The sequence below is a fragment of the Crinia signifera genome, chromosome 7 (assembly GCF_055691185.1).
Source record: "Crinia signifera chromosome 7, ASM5569118v1, whole genome shotgun sequence".
In the NCBI taxonomy this organism is placed as follows: domain Eukaryota; kingdom Metazoa; phylum Chordata; class Amphibia; order Anura; family Myobatrachidae; genus Crinia; species Crinia signifera.
In genome coordinates, this window is record NC_139223.1 from 167,136,066 (window position 1) to 167,160,956 (window position 24,891).

The 24,891-nt window shown below is 46.8% G+C and overlaps 1 protein-coding gene across 7 annotated transcripts in view; it reads left to right on the forward strand.

Moving 5' to 3' along the window:
• The window catches only part of GULP1 (GULP PTB domain containing engulfment adaptor 1), a 228,484-nt gene that overhangs the window by 105,870 nt on the left and 97,723 nt on the right, over positions 1-24,891 (forward strand). For 6 of the 7 annotated variants that reach the window (XM_083154252.1, XM_083154247.1, XM_083154253.1 and 3 more), the window contains exons 3-4: positions 1,787-1,852; positions 15,157-15,218. In XM_083154252.1, the coding sequence (XP_083010378.1) occupies positions 1,825-1,852; positions 15,157-15,218 (90 nt within the window). In that variant the 5' untranslated portion in view covers positions 1,787-1,824. The remainder of the gene's footprint in view (positions 1-1,786; positions 1,853-15,156; positions 15,219-24,891) is intronic. The other variant, XM_083154251.1, reaches the window with a different exon arrangement.

A 24,891-nucleotide genomic window follows, 5' to 3' on the forward strand; every position in this document is an offset into this window, starting at 1 on the left:
TAAATGCGGTAGTACTGAGTTCCACCACCTCTAAGGGTGAGGTGGAACACTTTAACCCCCACACTGGCCCTGCATGGTAATTCCCACAGAGAAGCATTCTAGTTTGCAGGGCGATGCCAAAAACTGTACTAGTGGCCCTGTCTCTGCCTAATGGGGGAGGGGAGAGGGGATAATTAGGTGGCATAGAGACATGAGTTCCCCCACCTCTGCATGACCACTTTACAGCCCTGTTCGAGAGGTCCAGATTCCGCCATGTTTCCCCTGAACTAATACAATTATACCCTTCATGCCAGGAAACAATTGTCCTCTCCTTCCCGGGGGTCTAAAGTCTCGAGTGTTGATCCGCCAGCAACTGGCACATTCTCCATGAAACACTTTGAAACAATTAATGAAGTAATTGCTTTATGTCTCCCTGACTTCAAAAATATTGATTGGCTTCAAGCCTCTAAGACCTGCAAGACCTGATAGACAAATTATTTGTGATGGGGCTTTCATTCAAATATTATGGCGTCTATATGTAAAAGCTGAGTGTCTCAGACATTTGAAGTTACTAAGCTCTTCAAAGCCTTGGGCGGGTGAAGCTGGTTTTGCAGATCGGTCAGTTAGTGGCGGGTATAGGATTCTGCTGTTATTAAATAACTTTATTATTATTATTGTTTATTTATATGGCACCACAAGGGTTCCGCAGTGCCTAACAATACACAAAACAAGCAAAAAACAAATAACAAATTGCAGTACAAGACAATTTAGAACAAGTACATGCTAAGAAAAAACAGTTCCATCAGAGGACATGACACTGGAGCAATCTTTTGGGTGAAATAAAGTATATATATTCTAAGAAAAGAGAGCTTTTTGTCTATGGCTGCACTCTCTTTTATTGAATATCATGTCATTATATGTATCCATCTTTCGACAACAATTTAGACTGTTACGGAGCAGCGTACTCTAATCAGATTATCAATGTGGTCACTGGATTATTAATTGTTAGTATATCATTTATACATTTTTATTTGTATTTTTTGAGCCTGACTATAATATTTGTGGTTTATGACTTAATTAATACCTTGGTCATTTGGATTTTGCCATCTGTGCTCAACAATTGATATCCTTTTTTTATCCTGTTTTTTTAAGGTGTGTTTTGAGGACCGCAGGGTCTATTTACAGCAATTATTGTAGGTGCAGATTTATCAAAGGATGATATTGTTTGTTAGGAATGATAACTGAGGCTCCAGCCAATCAGTTTCTGTCATTTGTTTTTTAAACTCATGACAGGAGGCGATTGGCTGGAGCACAGTATATCATTTGTAATGAGTGATAACAAAGAATAAATATGATCCTAATGCTTGGAGAGGCGGGCGACTGATGTCACATGACATTAACCCCCGCCCCCTTTTCGGCCATCTCCATCCAGGATAAAAAGTAAGTATAGACTTTTCTCCCCGAACGGAGGAAAAATCATTTGACAATCAAATTAGTTTTCCCGCCGTGTGGCCGCATGCGATTGGATGTGTAAGCGAGTGGATTCGCACGGGGAGCGTGCGTTCAGCGGGGCAGCGTTTATCTTGCTAGGTAGAAAATATACATTGCCTAGCAAACATGTCTGAATCATTCCCAAAGTACCAGCCAATCAACTCCTAACTGCTGTGTTTCAGATTGTGTGTGAAAATGACAGTTAGGGACTTATTGGATGATACTTTATCTCTCTTCACTTTATCTCTCTCCAAGGCTGTTGACACAAAATTGTTGACAATTATGACAGAAAACTGTATTTTTAATTCCCTTTTAGAGAGAAGAATTCCTGCCTGAAGTTTTCTAATAACCACCATGAACCGGGCATTCAGCAGGAAGAAAGGTAAAGAGCGGCGCCGTGATTTGCATGCGCAGAGTCAGCCACATATGACATCACAAAGGTCACGTTCTATTTTGCTGATGGCTGAATTACCATTAATCAGCATTATACTAATGATCACAGATTATAGCTAATTTCTCCAGCCCATACCGCATTATCACACTGGTCATATCAGCAGGAAGAAAGGTAAAGAGCGGCGCCGTGATTTGCAGGCGCAGAGTCAGCCGCGCATGACATCACAAAGGTCACGTTCTATTTTGCTGATGGCTGAATTACCATTTATCTGCATCATACTAATGATCACAGAATATACCTAATTTCTCCAGCCCATACCGCGTTATCACACTGGTCATATCAGCAGGAAGAAAGGTAGAGAGCGGCGCCGTGATTTGCAAGCGCAGAGTCAGGCACATATGACATCACAAAGGTCACGTTCTATTTTGCTGATGGCTGAATTACCATTAATCAGCATTATACTAATGATCACAGATTATACCTAATTTCTCCAGCCCATACCGCATTATCGCACTGGTCATATCAGCAGTTACAGCATTACAGATAAGCTGTATAATGCATGCAGCTAATACGAATTATTGCTCATTGAGCAGAAAACAGAGACAGTTACATTATCAAGTAAATGCCTCATGAATATTCAGTGATCCGGCAGCAGCGAGGTTGTTAGCGGGGAGACACAGGGCTGTCAGTGCCACCTGCTGCAGAGAGGAGTGCCCGCTATTGTCAGAGGCTCCATGCCAGGGAAATGTGTTACTTCATACGTGACAGAACATTGGCACGCTGCTTGGTATGACAGCAATATAATGTATTACACATGGCTCTGGGCAATTACAGCCGGTGTGGTGATGACAGTGAGGATCTGGATGACATGATGGAAAATGTAGCACTTGAGATTCTAGATGTTAAAGAGCATTGCTTGTGGGGGATGTATCAAACATTGCAGAGAGATAAAGTAGAGAGAAGTAAAGTCTCCAGTCAGCTCCAGTCACTTTACAAGTTGTGCCTGAAAAATGTCAACTGCCCCCCCCCCCCCCCCCCCCTCCCCCCCACACACACACACCCATCACCACCCCCACGGGACACTCCCGGCCCCAGGTGGGAATCGGGGAACTCCCCAAAAAAGATACCGTCCCACAAAAATTGCAACAGTTGGGAGGTATGCAGATGTTGATTGATACTTATGATACACTACACACAAACACACATTAAGCTCAAAATGTGTTTTTGTTATTTAAATCTCTTCGCGTATGATAAATGGATCACCAGCCAAGCAGCTCATGTCGGGTGAAAACTGGGAGCTGATTGGCTGGAGCACCATTTATCATAAGCAAAGAGTTTTAAACAGGTAAAACAGGTTGATAGATGGTCCCCAAAGCACTCTGCTTGTATCTCTAGGGGTTAGTGGGCATGAAGACTGGCATGTGTTCCGAGTGGCACAGATTGGGGGTACTTATTACATACTGTTGTAGCTTCTCAATCGGTGCCCAGGTACCCCTTCCCATTTCCAGGGGTTGATCGATCGCAACTTCCCCCTCCCAGCTGCCACCCACTGCTACTCCCCCCCCCCCCCCCCTTAGTGCAATGCTTGAGCCTACTTCACAGCAACACAAAAGCTATTGTTCTTTTCTAAGCAGGAGACCTGGCCACACCTCCCTGCATTGGCCACGCCCCCTCTCAGTACCTGGGACCAATACAGCTGTCGGCAGCCCTGTCTTTGTAGTTGTACCTATTTGCTGCTGAGGAATAACTAGCTCATTCAAGTATAAAATGAAATTCAATCCAGAATAAAAAATAAATAAATAAAAACACAATACTTCAGAAGAATGTTGTGGTTTGTGTTTCCCAGTTAGGCTGATGCTAAATAGGACATAGATCACACAAATAGGTGGACAATATTGCTTTCTGTGTCACCTGAGATGGATATTACCGTAGCTCCATTGGATTGCTCGTGTTCCTTCAGAGACGGGTTGAAGTTACTGCTTTGTATTGTGTGTCACTCGGAATAAATAAATGTTACACTGGGCTTATAGGACAAGCAGAAAAAAAGTACAATGGGCTGTGAAACGTCAATCTTAAGCCCTATACATGTTAGGCAATCCTCGCCGACACCGATATTGGCGGCCACGGGGACACGGTGAGGTGCGAGCATTGGCAAGTGCATTCACCCTTGCCGATACCACATACTTGCCTACTTTTGAAAACTAGTTTCAGGGAGATTTTGAATGCTGGAAAAATGCATTGTGCCATGCTCCGCCCAGTGGGCGTGTCTAACTTCACTTGTGGGCGTACCTATTGCCACTAAGGGGTGTGTCCTGCAGTGGCAGAAGAAAACTGTGGAACACTCTGGGCCTGGTTTAGATGTGGGTGTTGCTTACTGTAGCACTAAAGAGTGTGAGACAGAGGGAGAGAGTGAGTGTGAGAGGGAGAAAGTCTTGAGAGAGGGAGTGTGAGAGGAAGTGCAAGATTAGAGAGAGCGTGTGTCTCACATACACTCCCTCAGTCACAAGGAGTGTGTGTGCGAGAGAGGGGGAGACTGTGTGAGAGAGAGAGTGTGGGGGCGGGATGTACTAAAGGGAAAATGCGGTAAAAACGCCCGTTTAACCGCATTTTCCTATGTACTATTACCCGGCCGCACGGATTTCGCCGGGCAGTGTATCGCCACCTTGGGCTTCTTTTTCGCCGCCCGCCGCCTCGCCGACCCCCCTTTTCCCCTCCCTTGGGCTTACCTTCTTGCAGGTCCTCATGGACCCCGGAAGGTAAGCCCTTCCTCCCCCTAGCAACGCAGCCGGACTTCCTTCCGACAGCAGGGAGGAGGAGGAGGCACTGGGGACAGCCTGCTTAGCTGTCCCTGGCGTGAGGGGAGAAGCAGGCGGCAGGGAGGAGATGGAGACCCCCGCACACCACAGTACAGGTATAGCGGGGGGTCTCAGTTACCGCGATGCCAGCCGCATATGTTAATACATATGCGCTGGCATCGCGGCGGACAGCCGGCGAAGGGTGGCGATGTATATTAATACATCCCGCCCTGGGTGTGAGATAGAGGGAGAGAGTGAGAGGGATAGAGGAGAATCTGAGAGTGAAAGTGTCGGTGTGAAAGAGAGGGAAACAGTGGGTGTGAGAGAGAGGAAGGAGAGTGTTAAAGGGTTAGAGGAGAGTGTGTGTGTGAGAGAGAGTGTGGGTGTGAGATAGAGGGAGAGTGTGAGAGGGTTAGAGGAGAGTGTGTGTGAGAGAGAGTGTGGGTGTGAGATAGAGGGAGAGTGTGAGAGGGTTAGAGGAGAGTGTGTGTGAGAGAGTGTGTGGGTGTGAGATAGAGGGAGAGTGTGAGAGGGTTAGAGGAGAGTGTGTGTGAGAGAGAGAGTGTGGGTGTGAGATAGAGGGAGAGTGTGAGAGGGTTAGAGGAGAGTGTGTGTGTGAGAGAGAGAAAGAGTGTGGGTGTGAGATAGAGGGAGAGTGTGAGAGGGTTAGAGGAGAGTGTGTGTGAGAGAGAGTGTGGGTGTGAGATAGAGGGAGAGTGTGAGAGGGTTAGAGGAGAGTGTGTGTGAGAGAGAGTGTGGGTGTGAGATAGAGGGAGAGTGTGAGAGGGTTAGAGGAGAGTGTGTGTTAGAGAGAGTGTGGGTGTGAGATAGAGGGAGAGTGTGAGAGGGTTAGAGGAGAGTGTGTGTGAGAGAGAGTGTGGGTGTGAGATAGAGGGAGAGGGTTAGAGGAGAGTGTGTGTGAGAGAGAGTGTGGGTGTGAGATAGAGGGAGAGTGTGAGAGGGTTAGAGGAGAGTGTGTGTGAGAGAGTGTGGGGGTGTGAGATAGAGGGAGAGTGTGAGAGGGTTAGAGGAAAGTGTGTGTGAGAGAAAGTGTGGGTGTGAGATAGAGGGAGAGTGTGAGAGGGTTCGCGGAGAGTGTGTGTGAGAGAGAGAGAGTGTGGGTGTGAGATAGAGGGAGAGTGTGAGAGGGTTCGAGGAGAGTGTGTGTGAGAGAGAGAGAGTGTGGGTGTGAGATAGAGCGAGAGTGTGAGAGGGTTAGAGGAGATTGTGTGTGAGAGTGTGGGTGTGAGATAGAGGGAGAGTGTGAGAGGGTTAGAGGAGAGTGTGTGTGAGAGAGAGTGTGGGTGTGAGATAGAGGGAGAGTGTGAGAGGGTTACAGGAGAGTTTGCGTGAGAGAGAGTGTGGGTGTGAGATAGAGGGAGAGTGTGAGAGGGTTACAGGAGAGTTTGCATGAGAGAGAGTGTGGGTGTGAGATAGAGGGAGAGTGTGAGAGGGTTACAGGAGAGTGTGTGTGAGAGAGAGTGTGGGTGTGAGATAGAGGGAGAGTGTGAGAGGGATAGAGGAGAATCTAAGAGAGAAAGAGGGAGGAACCTAGACAGCTGCTGTATGCAGTAAGATGGCTGCTCACCCTGCACACACCCAGGGCCGGCAACAGAAATCTTGGGGCCCGGTACATGGACATCTCTGGGCCCCCTTCCAAAAAAAACCCCTCTTCATGTGTGTGTGTGTGTCTAGATTTTTTTTCCTACAAACTACTTTAGATAGATAGATAGATAGATAGATAGGTCAGAGTGATGATAGATAGATAGATAGATAGATAGATAGATAGATACTCTCTCCCCTCCTCCAAGGCACTTACCTGGTTAATTAAAAAGGTGGAGAAGGCATTAAGCAGGTCCTTCTCCTCACACTTCTCCATTAAGCCCGTCCCTTTTTCTGTGCTCTCTATATTTCCTGGAGAAGGAAACCCTGGCTTCTCATTGGTGGGCGGCGGCCATCTTTGTGTAGTTTGTATGGGGGCTGCCATCTTCTTTTAGCTCCTGCTGCATGCTCAGCACAGCAGCATACAGGAGCAGAGCCATCCTCTGCCTACCCTGGCTTCCGCAGCTAGATGAAAATACTAGATGACAGCAGGTGACAGGTAACCGGGGCTGGGGGGGGGGGGGGGGGGTTGGGTTGGAGAGGAGAGAGGGTGATCGCTCTGTATGTCTGCTGTCTGCTCCGAGCCAGCGGCGGAGCAGACAGCATCTGGATGTTCCAGAGTGTTTGAAAAAGACAGTTGGGAGTTGATTGGCTGGTGCTTTATCTCCTTTTGCCTTAACTCCAGTTTATCTCCAGTTTATCTCTTCTCCAAGCTTAATAAATCTGCCCCTCAGTCAGTGGTAGCTTCCAGGAAGTAGCAGACAGAGCCCTGACCCCTGGCTGACAGCTCTCTGCTCTCCCGATGTAAAGCCACAGACTGACTTCCTGTCAGCACGTAGCAGCTCCGACTACATCACTGGGTCAGTCGGCCACCCACAACCCCGCGGTGGTGATGTATTCCCTGCGGGTCCCGCCCCCACTAGTTGCAGAAGCTCGCATGCGGCTTGCTACTGAGGTGCCAGAAACCGTCAGGACAGCGGGTGTTTGCGGGGCAGCGGGAGGCTCATGCAAAAATTGGGAGCCTCCTGCTAAATGCGGGAGGGTAGACAAGCGTGCGATACCATCAGGGAGGAGAGCGATGAAAGGGGGGTCGACTGCTGAAGTGGAGGCCATGCTGCAAAATGTCGGCATTGTGAATGTACCAGACAAAGGTGGTATCCTATCACATTACCACACAAAGGTGGCATCCTATCACATTACCACACAAAGGTGGCATCCATCACATTACCATGCAAAGGTGGCATCCCATCACAGTACCACGAAAATGTGGCATCCCATCACAGTACCACACAAAGGTGGCATCCTATCAGTACCACACAAAGGTGGCATCATATCACAATAACCCACAAAGGTGGCATCATATCACAATAACACACAAAGGTGGCATCCAATCACAATAACACATAAAGGTGGCATCCTATCACATTACCACCTTCCCCATGTTGACCTAATGAGCCTTTCGACCTAACCCCATGTCAACCTTCAGTCATGTCGACCTAGTGGTGTCGACCTGATGCTTGTCTATCTAGTGACCATATCCCAGGAAATAACAATGGTGGTATAATGCCAGAGAAGGTGGGAACACTCATGTGATGAGGTCTCAGCTGGGGGGTGGACATACAGAGGAACCGGTACAGACAGTATAAGCAGCAGTGGTACTAGAAGATGATAACGTTGCCATCGCCACAGTAAACGCCGCTGATTCATTCCACTATTGTACAAATGTAAATCAGGGTTGCCGACTTTGTTATTCTCCTCTCCGGGAGAAGCCCGGAGAGGAGAGTTTCAGCAGCCGCTCAGGGGGCGGGGCTTAAGTGTGACATCACGAAGTCCCGCCCCCCCATGATGCTAAACCAGTAAATTTACGGATCTCCGTGGAGGGGGCGGGCTAAAATGACGCGATTGTGTCATTTTAGCTCCGCCACCTCCTCTGAGACCCGAGGATTGCGGCATTTTAATACCGCGATCCGGGGGACAGCAGGGGGGGGGGGCCCTGAATCTGGGAGGGTTGCCCACCCTTCCGGGGGCCGGGAGAGGGGACCCGATTTTCGGGAGACTCCCGGAAATTCCGGGAGGGTCGGCAACCCTGATGTAAATTGAAGTCACCGTGACTGAGAGCACATTAAGTATTTCACACTACAAAGGAGGAACGGAAGATGCTGCTGGAGAGGTTTGTTACCAGCCAAGATATGGGAGCGTCCCTCTGAGGAGAGATGGGAAGAGCTTGTTCCAGCAACACATTAAGGATTAGCGAAGAAAAGAGAGCCAGTAGGCGCCTTCTGTACACTAAAAAATGTTTTAATCAACAATCAACATACAAGTATCACAATTCACAAACACATAACATGTACCTATGCATGCATCCTGAATTGAAAAAGCTGCCTGAGCGCAGCGAAACGTGTTTTCGTGAGGAGTCAATTGTGGACATTGCAGCCAGACACCCAAAGGGATACAGCAGCGACACATGACCGACCTCCAACTACCGGTCCCCGGCTACGTTTACCAGCAAGGATCTGATCCCCGAGATAGGCACCTTCAGACACTGCGGCGTGTTCTACTACTGCCGGCCGCGTACACTGAGGCCAGTGCGGTAACGCCGACACAGCATACTGGGCGCAAGCTCATGACAGTGAGAAGGTAACACCAGGGGATTCAGTCTATTCGCATCCACGAGCATCGGGTCTGCTGGAGTGACAACTACCCAGCATTGAATACCAACAATACTGACGTGTCGACCCCGCGGGTGATAGTGCTGTATTCCACAGTACGGACGCCACCAACTAATATCGGGCATCCAACAGAGAGTGCTAAGCAAGTGGTCTACTTACCTTGGATTACAAATTGTTCAGTATTACATCTCTGGACACTAACATCTTGCACAGCTCTGGACCCTTGTTGGGATTATAATTACTGGCATCCACACCATCCAATCAGGACTCGGTAATTATCTGATGCAGACTTTTTACTTTATTTTTATTTTTATTTAATTTTTTATTTTTTAGCTTTTATCTCTTTTGCATGCATGCATAGGTACATGTTATGTGTTTGTGAATTGTGATACTTGTATGTTGATTGTTGATTAAAACATTTTTTAGTGTACAGAAGGCGCCTACTGGCTCTCTTTTCTTCGCTAAAGCTTTCTGTAAGGGCGGCAACCCTAAACCAGAGGGCAGCATTCTGTACATCACACAGCACACGTGCCCCTAGCGCTCAAAATCACCCCCCAGTTTTGTCAACACATTAAGGATATCTTGCTCTGTGTACGCATTATGGGCCTGATTCAGAGTTGATCGCAAGAGAAAAATCTTTCCCAAATGGACAAAACCATGCTGCACTGCAGGGGGGCAGATGTAACATGTGCAGAGAGAGAGTTGCCCAAAGCATGGCTAGCGCAACAAGCCCATGTCGACACAGATGGAATAAACCTCATGTTGACCTTTCATCACTGTCGACCCTTTTTTCACATGCCTGTTGACTATTCATGGTCGATCTATTTGTCGACATAGGCACTGTCGATCCTATGATACACACCCCCAATTGTTGTAAAAGCTGACAATCTAGCAGGCAAAACCGTGTTTGCATTGTGTGATACAGAGGCTGGCACACACCTGTCATCCTTGCATGTCCCTTCCATGTGTTATATAGTGGTTGTCATACACCTGTCATCCTTGCACGCCCCTTGCACATGTTATATAGTGGTTGTCATACACCTGTCATCCTTGCACGTCCCTTTCACATGTTATAAAGTGGTTGTCATACACCTGTCATCCTTGCACGTCCCTTGCACATGTGATATAGTGGTTTTCATACACCTGTCATCCTTGCACGCCCCTTGCACATGTTATATAGTGGTTGTCATACACCTGTCATCCTTGCACGTCCCTTTCACATGTTATAAAGTGGTTGTCATACACCTGTCATCCTTGCACGTCCCTTGCACATGTGATATAGTGATTGTCATACACCTGTCATCCTTGCACGCCCCTTGCACATGTTATATAGTGGTTGTCATACACCTGTCATCCTTGCACGCCCCTTGCACATGTTATATAGTGGTTGTCATACACCTGTCATCCTTGCACGTCCCTTGCACATGTGATATAGTGGTTAGCACACACCCGTCATCCTTGCACGTCCCTTTTACGTGTGATAGAGTGGTTGGCACACACCCTTCGTCCCTGCACGTCCCTTGCACATGTGCTATAGTGGTTGGCACACACCCGTTGTCCTTCTACATCCCTTGCATGTGTGATAAAGTGGTTGTCACACACCTGTCATCTTTGCACGTCCCTTGCACATGTGATATAGCAGTTGACACACACCTGTCCTTGCACGTATCTTGCATGTGTGATATAGAGGTTGGCACACACCCGTCATCCTTGCACATGTTATATAGTGGTTTACACACCTGTTATCCTTGCACATCCCTTGCACATGTGATATAGCAGTTGGCACATACCTGTCTTTCTTGCACGTCCATTGCACGTGTAATATAGTGGTTGGCACACATATGTCATCCTTGCATATCCCTTGCACATGTGATATAGTGGAGGTAGGAGGGGTGAGATGACTGTGCCACAAACCTATGAAATTGTGAGTTAGCTGCTGGATGTGTGGGTACACTACAAATACCCAAAGTGGTATGGAGTAGGCAAGTGGGGATGTACACCCTGCGCTTCACTAACAATATTCAAATAATATACAAACACATTGGTTATGATAAAAATTGAAGTAACTTTTATTACAACAGGTTTAACAATATAAAAAGGTCAATTTAAATGGCAATGTATAGGTACTGTATTTGTTTAAAAATACACTATATTATGCTCAATAAAAAAAAATAATAATAATAATGATAATAAAAAATAATTCAAATGACTGCTACTACCGGTATACACACACAAAAGGACAGGGGGTCACAGGACAAACATATATAGTCCTGGTGCACTGGCCAAGTGGGTGTAAAAGAGTAGCTTTGTTCAAAGTCTTGTATGCTCGTTTGAGCGGTTAGGAGAAAATACCTGTTTCCAGGGTACAAGGGGTCTGCCGGCAGACTTACCAATCCCCACTTGCCTACATGTGATATAGTGGTTGGTACACACCCGTCATTGTGCGTCCCTTGCACATGGGATATAGCAGTTGGCACACACCTGTCGCCCTTGCACGTGTGATATAGTGGTTGGCACACACTCGTTGTCCTTACACATCCCTTGCACATGTGATATAGCAGTTGACACACACCTGTGATCCTTGCACGTCCTTTGCACATGTGGTTGGCACACACCCGTCATCCCTGCACATATGATATGGTGGTTGGCACACACCTGTCATCCTTGCATATCCCTTGCACATGTGATATAGTGGTTGGCACACAGCCGTTGTCCTTCCACAACTCTTGCACATGTGATATAGCAGTTGGCACACACCTTTCCTTGCACGTATCTTGCATGTGTGATATAGTGGTTGTCACACACCTCTCATCCTTGCACGTCCCTTGCACATGTGATATAGTGGTTGGCACACACCTGTCATCCTTGCACATCCCTTGCACGTGTGATATAATGGTTGGCACACACCTGTCATCCTTACACATCCCTTGCACATGTGATATAGTGGTTGGCACACATCTGTCCTCTTTACATGTTGCTTGCACGTGTGATATAGTGGTTGGCACACCTGTTATCCTTTCACGTTTCTCACACGTGTGATATACTGTGGCAGTTGGTACACACCTATTATCCTTGCACATCCCTTGTACATGTGATACAGTGGTTGGCACACATCTGTCATCCTTGCACGTCCCTTGCACGTGTGATATAGTGGATGGCACACACCTCTCGTCCTTGCATGTCCCTTGCACGTGTGCTATAGTGGTTGGCACACACCCGACGTCCTTGCACGTCCCTTGCACATGTGATATAATGGCTGGCACACACCTGTCGTCCTTACACATCCCTTGCACATGTGATATAGTGGTTGGCACACATCTGTCATCTTTGCATGTCCCTTGCGGGTGTGATATAGTGGTTGGCACACACTTGTTATACTTGCATGTCTCTCGCACGTGTGATATAGCAGTTGGTACACACCTGTTGTCCTTGCACGTCCCTTGTGCATGTGATGTAGTGGTTGGCACACATCCGTCATCCTCATACCTCCCAACCGATTTCCAGGGCCTGTCCCTGTGTCCCATCCGCAGACTGCAGTGTCCCGCGGGCGGGGAGGTTGCAGGAGGTAATCAGTGGTTGGCACACACCCATGGTCCTTGCACCTATGATATAGTGGTTGGCACACACCTGTGGTCCAGGCATGTGTGATATAGTGGTTGGCACACACCTGTGGTCCTTGCATGTGTGATATAGTGGTTGGCACACATCTGTCGTTCTTGCATGTGTGATATAGTGGTTGGCACACACCTGTCATCCTTGCACATCCCTTGTACATGTGATATAGTGGTTGGCACACATCCGTCATCCTTGCACGTCCCTTGCACGTGTGATATAGTGGATGGCACACACCTCTCGTCCTTGCATGTCCCTTGCACGTGTGCTATAGTGGTTGGCACACACCGACATCCTTGCACGTCCCTTGCACGTGTGATATAGTGGATGGCACACACCTCTCATCCTTGCATGTGTGCTATAGTGGTTGGCACACACCGACATCCTTGCACATCCCTTGCACGTGTGATATAGTGGTTGGCACACACCTGTCGTCCTTACACATCCCTTGCACATGTGATATAGTGGTTGGCACACATCTGTCATCTTTGCACGTCCCTTGCGGGTGTGATATAGTGGTTGGCACACACTTGTTATACTTGCATGTCTCTCGCACGTGTGATATAGCAGTTGGTACACACCTGTTGTCCTTGCACGTCCCTTGTGCATGTGATGTAGTGGTTGGCACACATCCGTCATCCTCATACCTCCCAACCGATTTCCAGGGCCTGTCCCTGTGTCCCATCCTCAGACTGCAGTGTCCCGCGGGCGGGGAGGTTGCAGGAGGTAATCAGTGGTTGGCACACACCCGTGGTCCTTGCACCTATGATATAGTGGTTGGCACACACCTGTGGTCCAGGCATGTGTGATATAGTGGTTGGCACACATCTGTTGTCCTTGCATGTGTGATATAGTGGTTGGCACAAATCTGTTGTCCTTGCATGTGTGATATAGTGGTTGGCACACATCTGTCGTCCTTGCACGGCCCTGGGCTTCAGCGCTGATCCAGATGGAATCTCCGCCTTTCTTGTTTAAGCAGTGATTATGGGTGCAGCATATTTTATGTTACCGTCGTCCTCTTGGTCTTTATTAGTCTTGTCATTGTAGTTTAATTAATGCTATAATATAATCATCCCTGAACAGTTTGCTCTGATATTTTGCTTGCGGCGAATGGACGGATGTAATAGCGCTGCGTTGTGATGAAGTGCCGCTTGGGCTCATTGGTTTTACACCATTTCACGACAATATTTTACTGACATTCTGCCAAACTGTGACATGCAATTTTGTTCTGATAATAAAATCTTCCACTGAGGCTTCCGGTGACTTGGGGGATATTAGATGTGGCTTTCCCAAAATGTGTATACAGGCTAGTGCTGTCGGTGTACTCTGTGCTCCTCCTGAAACCCATTTGTGCAAGCAGTATGCCTGATTCAGGCCCCCACAGACGTGCTTCTGTAGGGTACATGTGCAGAACCAGTCTGCAATGTCGTACACACACAGATTGGCAGCAGACTTCTCTGTGATTGGCAGGCTGCTGTTGTCTAGGGTGGAGAAGGGACGGCGATGGCCTCCGTACCACAAAATGTGTACCTGTCACCCCCTTGGGGACAAAGCCTGGATCTCGGGTCTTGTTCAGAGCTGCAGCAGCTGGCTTGTGTGACCCCATGGATCAAGGAGCTGTCCGATTGTGTAGCGGGTGATGCGATTCTGTGTCTTAGAACTCCGCTTGGATCACTAATACATGCGGAAAGCATGATGGCCCCTGCTGCATTATCATATCAGTGCTATCACTGCGGGTTGGGATCATTTGGTCTGCAGCATCATGGTCGACATGGGAAAAGGTCGACATGGGTCTAGGTTGATATGGGAAAATGTCGACATGGTTCTAGGTTGAAAGGTGGTTAGTTCGGCAGGTCGTTAGTTCGACAGGTCATTAGTTCGACAATGTTTAGGTCGACAGTCAAAAGGTCGACATGGGATTTTTCACAGTTTTGAACACAGTTAAAGTGCACCGCATCCCCTTGCATCGCCCGCTGCGCTCGGCACACTATTTTGTTCTCACACTATGCCCTAGTGGATGGCAGGGCATGAAATACCGCCTGTCGGCACATGTCGGCTCAAAAAACAGGGGAAAACCCCATGTCTACCTTATGATTGTCGAACTAGACAATGTCGAACTAATGATCTGTCGAACTAACGACCTTTCGAACGAATGACCTTTCGACCTAGAACCATGTCGACCATTTCCCATGTCGACCTAGACCCATGTCGACCATTTCCCATGTCGACCTAATGACTGTCGACCTAACAACCATCATGCTGTAGACCAAATGACCACATCCCCACACTGCTGCGTCTATGTGCTATGCACAATATAGAGGTCTTGTCTGCATCTCCTACCCTACGGGATATTGGGGCTATACACTACATGGGGCTAGACACATTAGTAGCCTACTATACAATCCATTGTGGGGACCAATATATCACCCTGGATTTGTGTAATTGGTTACCCTAAACTGTGTTGTCAGTAGAAATAAGAACCACAGGGGCCATGTCCTGGGTTCCGTTCTCCCTATCACCCCAAATAATAATTTATTAGGGAACTGATTAAAGTGCGGTAAGTCATGTTATTTGCTGTATTATAGACGGTGACCACTGTTGTCTTTAATTCCAGATAAATCCTGGATGCACACGCCCGAAGCTTTATCCAAACACTTCATTGCCTACAATGCTAAGGTGAGTAATTACAGTACGTCCTCTCCCCAAACTATTCACAAATGTGTAACGTCTACAATCAGACTGGGCTCTGTGCAGGGTCTTACTGCTTCCATTCCGCAGGAGATAATCAGGGTAATGAATCCCGGGAGAGGGGCCATGTGACTCATCAGATAGTGGAAAGGTCCGTGGCACTCCCGTGGCCTCACAGATGGAATCGCAGCAAGAGCAGTAAACAAATAGGAGGCAATCTGCACATTTCATTATAGAGCTTCTGCCCTGTTTCAGATTGTACAATAGCTGAACGAGGTCAATATTTACCAGATTAATATACCATAGTTACAAAGGCGTATTCCCACATCTCCTTTATGCCGTTATTCAACGTACGTGACGGCACAACGTGGCTACTGGCCATTAGTAACGTATGTTTCCTATACAGTATATTGCATTCACTTCTCCCCTCGTGTGCTTGTCTCTCTCCCTCTCTCACTGTACTTAGTATTATCTACTCTATCAGTTGGCGTCTCCGTGGGCCTTCGGTCACCACTGACTCGTGGCGTGTTCTGCTCATTGTCAGGGGTTCTGTTTGTTGTCAGGGGTTCCCAGCCCCCCTCCTGCCTCCATGGGTCTATCATGCGTGTCCCTATTAAAGATGCCCCTTCCAAAATGGCCGCCGTTCCTTTAGCATCCTTAATAAATGTCTCCTTTGAGGCGGTGGCCATTTTGTGAGGCACATTTTCAATGGAGGCAGGGGTGACGGGACCTCAGACCAGTGTCTGCAGGTACTGGCAGTGATGTATCATAAGCTTCCGCAAACCCCTAGCGCCCACACCTACCCAGCACCACCAAGCCGCAGTGAAGTCTGCAGGGGAAATTGCTACACTACTGTACGCCATACTCCATACAACACACCTGACCCTCACCTTCTGCCCCCCTGTTGCTTATTTCAGTGTCCCCTGATGCAGCAATGTTTATAGACCATGTACAGTACTTGTCCTACACAGTCTGGTAGTGTAAAGCTGTTTACACACTTACAATAATCGGCCAGTTCTCCCGATACCGGGTGTGTATGCAGTACCGATGCAGGAGCATTAGCCAATAAACAGCTTAGGGACGGTCGGCACCAGAGAGGGTTTATCCCATCACCCGGGGATTGCACAAGTGTGTACCCAGGTTTAGTCGCTGTTCTCTTGTTTTGCTCATTTGTGTGTACTCTGTTAGGCGCTACAGAACCCTTGTGGCGCCATATACATAAAGGATGATGAAGGATAATGATAATTCATACAGAGTAGATGCCATCATTTTGGTCGGGCAGCGTGCCTGTGCCATCTGTGTTGGCTATCTGCAATGGGCTGGATGTAGACATTGATGCTGTGACATGCGTTCACTTTGTGCCACGTATACATGGAAATCCCCGTCATGCAGTTCCCAGGTCACGTTTTGGATTCTACACTGCCCTGCCCGGGAATTGCTGTTGCCACTCATTGTTCCCAGAAGGAATATTGAGCGTTCTTCAACTCGGTCACCTATTGGAATCAATATCCCAAAATAACGACAGGGAGCGATTTGTAAAGCGCAGTTAGCCTTCTAGTGTGTGGTAAACAGAGAAACGATATGCCAGCTAATTAAACAGTGAGCAGTTGGCAGAATGGAAAATTAATTAGGTATAAATGCCACAGAAATATCTGACAGATAACAAGTGGTACTTTACCCTGATGCACATGGTTAAAATATAACTTGGCTGGACAGAAAAGACCAAATTAGCACTCTCCTGCCATTAGTATTGAGGTTTGAGACTGTTCTCTATATTATGACCAGCATTTACTTCTACAAATACAAAGGTATAGAAGACCTTAAGCCATCAGTTTTCTAAGAATGAGGGGCAGTGGCGGATCCAGGGGTGGGACTACAGCGCAGTACAAATTTCTAACTGGGGAACCCCACCGGCTGCCACCCCCAAATGCACCCAAACATCGCCGGCTGGGACTTACTGAGAGTTGGTGCAGCATTAGAATTTTGGACTGTGCTGCAGTCGAGCCAATATAAGTTCCCTAATTTGGCAAAAGTATAAAACTACCTTATCGGTGGTGTGGCACCTACAGTACATGCTAGGCGAATGAGGACGATTTAATATAAAGGCAGGGATATCTATGTGATCTGTTTTATAAAATCTAACAGCTACTGTTCGACCTTACGGTACCTTACAAAAAGGGAACCGAGCAATTTAATACCGTATACACGTTTTGCTTTTTGCTGCAGAAGATCAGCGTCATTTGTTACATACACGCAGTGTTCTGCAGAGTGTCTCATATATATCTTATTTGGAAGACTTTAATGTCATATTTCCAGTAATTTAACATATTAAAGTTTAATCCAACAATAACAATGTGTTACGTTCCGACATTTATTTGATTATGGAAGAAATGTTCAATAATAGGAGAAACAAATAAAGAAATCCAGTAAAAAATCTTCCCTTTGGCGGAGCAGCTACACCTGTCAGCGAGTCAAATAAATTATCCGGCTTCGTCAGGCGTGTTACACGCTGCCGCCATTGTAATGTAATATGTCATCAGATCCGTGATTTAATTATGCAAATTAAAACTTTTACAGTTGAAATGTTACTTTTGGAATTCTGGAGTGTTTCTAATTACTCGTCCGTTCTCCGTCAACTACACACGCGCACCATGGAGGGGACTAATAATTGTCTCTGTTTGCTATTAGTGGTCAGCACCAGAGTGTGTTCATTGTCTGCAAATTGAAATTCATTTTCTAAAACATTTTATTAAGACCACATTCATGTTGAAGTGTGTGGTTGGTGTCTATGCAGATTAAGTCAATTACAATGGGCCTGATTCTAGCCTGCGTGTATTCGCTGCATAGCAAGCAGATAAATGTTGGCTTTGCATGTGAGTCATACTTGCCGACTTTTGAAGATGCCTCTTCGGGAGAAGCCCAGAGAGAAGACCCAAAAATACACCTCTGGGGGTGGGGACAAGGCTGGCGTCGCTTTGCAAACTCTGCAGGTCCGCGAGAAGGAGGTGGGGCTAAAATTATGTGATTCAGGTAATTTAGTCCTGTCCCCTGCAAATTCCGAATTTGTTTCAGAGGGTCTGGGGGGTATGCTTTGGGGAGCATGTGGAAGTCGGAAGGGGACCCGATTTTAGGGAGCCTCCTGGCCATTCCAGAAGGGTAGGTAAGTATGAGGCAACTGGATGTGTATGCTTACACTAGGGATTAGGGCAGTGGTTCCCAATCTGTGTGCCTAGTCACCTGGGGTACCTCGAGACACTAGCAAGGCTGCCACTAGGAATTTTGGGGCCCGGGACTGATTTTCAGACCCCCTCTACCCCCCTGGGAGCTGTCAGTGCGCTCCCATCCCCCTCCTCCCTTACCTTACCACCAGAGCGGCTGGTGAGCCGTGTACCTACAGCTGCTCTGATTGGCTAACGGTACACGAGCTCTGATTGGCTCAAAAGTCAGTGCAGAATTTTAATTGGCCGCTGGCGTCCTGCAGGGGTCATGTCCGTCATCACATAACTAACCCTAAGGATGACGTGGAAGCACAATGTACTTCATTTTATATATTTTCTGAATTTCGGAATAAGAAACTTTTGACCTAGGGGTGCGGTGAAAGATATTCTGATTCTCTAGGGTTCCTTGGCTCAAAACAGTTTGGGGTCCACTGGATTATGGTTTAATATTACATTGGGCAAAACACAGATTCCTGTTTCAATCTGAAATCGTTCTTTGTTTTACATAAAGGAACATTTAAACCCAAGAACTTGTTGTGACAGGTGAACGGGGGGAAGACAGATCTGCGGTGGAGGAAGGAGGGATTGGTCTATAATGCGGTTCTGATTTGCAGGCGGTTAAGCGGCACAGTATAGGAAGATATGGACGCAGCTATTTATCACTGTCACCAAGCCCTATTCTGCAGCATCTGCCTAGTGTAGACTGCCGTGCTAAGCATGGGGAAATCTTTATACCAAGAAACATCGCCACCCACACATGGGCAAAACCATGCTGCGCTGCAGGCGGGGCAGATGTAACATGTGTAGAGAGAGTAAGATTTGGGTGGGCGGTTTTCAGGCTGAAATATAAATTGCAGTGTAAGAATAAAGCTGTGTAATAGTTGTGGGCTACAGATCGGTGGGCTGTCCAGCTGTCTTCAGAGCGGGACCGCCGCTTAATGAAATCTTGCGCCTGGTCGCCAGCCAATAGGAGCCCACCGCTCTCTGCCCGGCTGTCAGACTGCTTAAATTCTAGTGGGTGTTTTTTTTTTTCTCAATGCGCCCACCAGGGCTGGCACCCCCCATGGCACTTACCTGCCATAATGTGTAATGGGCAGCATGATGTGTGGCTTATGTATAATGGGCTTCACAGTGTGTGGCATAAAGTGTAATGGGCATCAGAGTGTGTGGCATAATGTGTAATGGGCAGCATGATGTGTGGCATATGTATAATGGGCATCACAGTGTGTGGCATAAAGTGTAATGGGCATCAGAGTGTGTGGCATAATGTGTAATGGGCATCACAGTGTGTGGCATATGTATAATGGGCACCACAGTGTGTGACATATGTATAATGGGCATCACAGTGTGTGGCATAAACTGTAATGGGCATCAGAGTGTGGTATAATGTGTAAAGGGCATCACAGTGTGTGGCATATGTATAATGGAAATCACAGTGTGTGGCATATCTATAATGGACACCACAGTGTATGACATATGAATAATTGGCATCACAGTGTGGCATATGTATAATGGGCATCACAGTGTGTGGCATATGTATAATGGCCATCATGGTGTGTGGCATAAGTGTAATTGGCATCACGGTGTGTGGCATATGTATAATGGGCATCACAGTGTGTGGCATATGTATAATGGGCATCACGGTGTGTGGCATATGTATAATGGGCATCACGGTGTGTGGCATATGTATAATGGGCATCACAGTGTGTGGCATATGTATAATTGGGATCACAGTGTGTGGCATATGTATAATGGGCATCACAGTGTGTGACATGTATAATGGTCATCACAGTGTGTGGCATATGTATAATGGGCATACCTCCCAACATGACCCTCTCCAGGAGGGACACAATGCTCTGCTTCTGAACTTCCCTCTTAATGTATGATTGCCATCACCTGTGGTGACACCTTTCTTATCCATTAACCTGCTTAAAACAGGTGATGGTAATCTTACATTGGGGCAGATGTATTAAGCCTCGTGAAGAGATAAACTGGAGATAAAGGGCGGTATTCAATGTGAATACCTGCGAGGTGCAGCGAATCCTTTTTTGGATTCGCTGCACATTCGCCACGTTCCGGAGCCGGCGGGCTCCGGTATTCAACGAGTCAGGGGCAGCGAGCCCCTGACTGGCGAATATGAGCTCCTGCGGCGATTGCCGCAGGGAGCCTGAGGACGGTGCCAGGCAGAGAGATGGTAGTCTCTCTGCCTAGCCCAGACCTTTGTGGGGGGTTAGGTGGGCTCCCCGGGTGCCAGGCAGCACAGGCTGCCCCCCCGGGGGTGCCAGCAGGGGGGCGTATATTCACTACACACGATCGTAATGATCGTGCAGTGAATATATGAATATGTAATGAGCGGCTCAGCTCCGGCGCCCCCTGCTGGCTGCTGTGTAAAAAAAAAAAAAATATTATTTTTAAAATTAAATATATATTCATGTGCTTACAGCACATTAATAAAAATAGCATGCCCCTCCTCAGAATAAAATTCCTGATTTTTTTACACCAAATGTAAAAAACAAAACACTTTATTTTAAAAGTTCACATTCCACTTCACCATAAAAAGATAGCGATTGCTACTCGGTGAATCATGGCGAAAAAAACCTTCAAATGTATTCGCCATGTGGTCATTGAATAGGGTGATTCACCGTTTTTGTCAGAAATTCGCCAAACAGCACAAATTCGCCATAAAAACCTGGCGAATCAGGCTCATTGAATACCGCCCAAAGTGAAAGGAGATAATGCACCAGTCAATCAACTCCCAACTGTCATATTTCAAACACAGCTGATTGGCTGGTGCGTTACCTCCTTTCACTTTATCTCCAGTTTATCTCTTCACCAAGCTTAATACATCTGCCCCATTAAGAGGAAAGTCCAGGAACAGAGCATTGTGTCCCTCCTGGAGAGGGTCATGTTGGGAGGTATGCCAACCACTAACCATGAGTGAAAGAAAAGTTGGTGAGTTATCATTCATATTCTCTGACAAATGGGCAGAAAATCACACATTCTGCCAGGTTATGTAAACTTATGAGCACAACTGTATGTACTTATCTATGACTTCGCTAGTTAGTATGGCTCTTGCTGTCTCTCTGTATATATTGCTGCCCAGGACATCAGCCAGTTCCTACAGTATCTCCAACTTAGTATTTATAAAGTCAAAACATCAATTACCAGTCTAGGTGCAGCCAGAAGGGGAAGCGCAACTCCCTGGGTCGCTGTTCTCCAAGTTTGGATGTGAAAAGAAAGTTTAACCCTCGGCGCAGATCCAGACAGAGAATAAGAAAAGAAAAGAAAGAGAATAAAGTATAATATGTTCACAGATACTTCTGAGGAATGGATTGGCACTTGCAGTATTTCTCTGCTTCCCTGGCATTGTCAGAAATCTGTTCTTGCTAGGCATGGCCATGGGCACCATCGGGGGAGGGACAGGACTAGAATACCGGGACCAGACTGTGCACCAGCAGTGGCTCGATGCACAGGAAGGACGTGTTAAAAACAAGACCTTTTGGTACTTGTGTAATATCTGGGCGCCCGATTTTTTCATTGCATCTCATCGCATTGCATCGCATGCAATACAGTGGCATACAATTCATGCGATGTGATTTTTCATTGTAAAGACCCAATTTTTAATTGTATAGTCACCCACGGGTGATTTCATACCCCCACTATCCAACTACACATGGAGTTCAATCTATATAGTGTGACTGACGAGCGCAGCGAGCCACCGAGCCCGAAGCGTGGTGAACACAGCGAGCCCCGCGAGGGGACGCAGAATCTGCGTAATCCGCGTGCGCTCGCCACGCTTTGGGTGCGGTGGCTCGCTGCGCTCACCACACTATATATAATCAACTCCATGCATAGTTGGATAGTGGGGGTATGAAATCACCCATGGGTGACAATACAATTAAAAATCTGGTCTTTACAATTAAAAATCGCATCGCATGGCATGCAATGATAAAATCGGGCACCCAGATAATACACAAGTACCGACCTTTTCATTTCGGATCATTACAAAAAGAAGAGCTGCCTAACTCCGCCCCTCGTTGGGCCATCCACACCTTTGGCGCAGAAGGTTCTGATTTTAAAAAGCTACAGTTGGGAGGTATATTGTCTATCCTACGATCCACCCCACAGTCGGCAGGTTTGGCGATATTCTATAGAAGCGTACGGGCTTCTATCACTGTCCGCCGCAGACGCCGACCCCACTAGTCCCATCCCATCCTCCATCAAACTTCTCCTCCTATCAGCATGTGACAGCCGGATGTCCTTCTGGCTGCGGGGGAGGAGAAGGCGCTGGGGACAGCCGCTGAGCCGGATATCGCGGGGGGCATCCGTCACCACTTTGCGATGCTAGGCGCATTTGTTAATACATATGCATTAGCATCGCTGCGGCGGCGCGGCGAGGCGATGCGATGTCTTTTAATACATCCCACCTGATTACAGGTCCCTCCCTGTTCCCCCGCACCTTAACCCCTGGGGCCCATGATGCTCTTAAGATGGCCCTGGGTGTAAACGCTGAATATATGGCCGAGGAGAACTCTATATACACATTATTATCACTGTAACTGAGGAGTCCGCTCAGTTCCCCCCTGTATGTCCTTCCTTATACCGACACATGTCAACATACTGTAGAAATAAATTACAAATCTTACCAGTCTTCAGCTGAAATTTAATGCATATTTTATACTACCGTCTCTTAAGGTTAATTGAAATCCAGAATTACCAAGAAAACTAGTAAAGAGAAAGCCGTCAAATATTTCATTAGCTGTTAGCGCCTAACGCACCACTTGTATTATGTAAATATTTGATTCAATTATCGGAAGCGGACAGGGGAGATAAGACGCACTTACCACGGACGGGAATTTGTATCTATTATAGAATGCCACCATTTCTCCGTTATACTTGGCAGGTTACAGAGAATTTCGCTTTATTTTGTTTCCTCCGCTTGTAATAAAACTGTTACCGATCATGGCCGGGAGTGTAGACCAGACTTCGAGGCCGGTGAAGCCATTCGGTGTGACAGTGGAACCTACAGATATGTCCCCATACATCTCGCCTCCTTTCGGGTTAAACAGCCCTTCTGCATATGAAATGCTACGTAAGGTTCCGTTACTTATGCAGATACAGTAGCGGTCACACCCTGACTATAGACATTTACTAAGATGGCAGTTCTATTCCATATGGGATGTTGCTATGAGTTACAATCAGAAGCTACTTTTTTATTTAGAACCTTTTAGAAGATAATAGATAGCATCCGATTGGTTGCCCATAGCAACATCCAATGTGAAAAAGAACTCCCATCTTTGTCAATTTCCCCCATATTATTTTAATTAGCAGAAGCTCCTTGTGCATCTTTACTCCGTTTTGCAAATAAGTTTAGTGGAGAAGTCGCACAAAGAGACACCTGGAGCTACAGAGTCACAAGTAGCTCATGCGCTATGTATAATGTGCTAGTAGTGCGCGGAGGGTAGATGTACTGTGTACGTGTGTACATTACCTGCTATTACCTAGCTAGCTGCCAGGACCAATGAATGGAAAGCACACAGTAAAGCAATCAGATTATCTGATTGAAGAGTGTAATGAGCGATGAGCGACATCATCGAGGACAAAGACAGATCCAGGAAATTCCGCTTGTTAATAGGATTTTTTTTCAATCTTTTTTTTTGTTTGTTTTACTCGCTGTGGCCTAGTGGCCTAGTGGCCTGTCGCCTTCATTCTTCTATGTGCATTGTAGGGAAGAAGATAAATAATTGGGGTGTGGTTCATGGGGTCAACAGTTATTAGGTCGATAATATCTAGATTGATCCCAAAATGTCAAAATGCCAAGGCCGAGGTAGACAAAGGTTGACAGGAGGATTTTTTTTTTTTGGTGTCAAGTTGTAGATTTCAGCACATGGACCCCGAATTAATGTGTTGCGTCCCCTCGCATTGCTTTCTTCGCTCCCCATGCTTTGGACGGTATGGGTCATAGGGTTGACAGTAATTAGGCCTACAGTCAATATGTCGACCACTATCGGTCGACAGTCAAAAAGGTTGACGCATAAAAAAAGTTTATGCATTAGGTCGACATGGTTAATATGTTGTCATGGAAAAAGTCGAAATTAATTTTTACTGTTTTTTTTTTGTTCCATGTCAACATAAGTCGACATGGATGCTGAATAAGTCTACTGCGTCCCCTCTCATGGCTGGTTCCGCTCGCCGTGCTCCCTCTATGTCCATGGGGATAGTTAAATATAAAAAAAAAAACACCTTAAAAAAAAAACATTAAAAAGTCATGTTGACCATTTCCATGTTGCTATATTGCTTGTGTCCACCATTTGACCATGTCGACTTTAGGTATATCGACCTTTTTTATGGATCAACATTTTGACTGTCGACCAACAGTGCTCCACCTTTTGACTGTCGACCTAATTAATGTTCAGCGATCAACCGCATCCCCTTTGAACAAT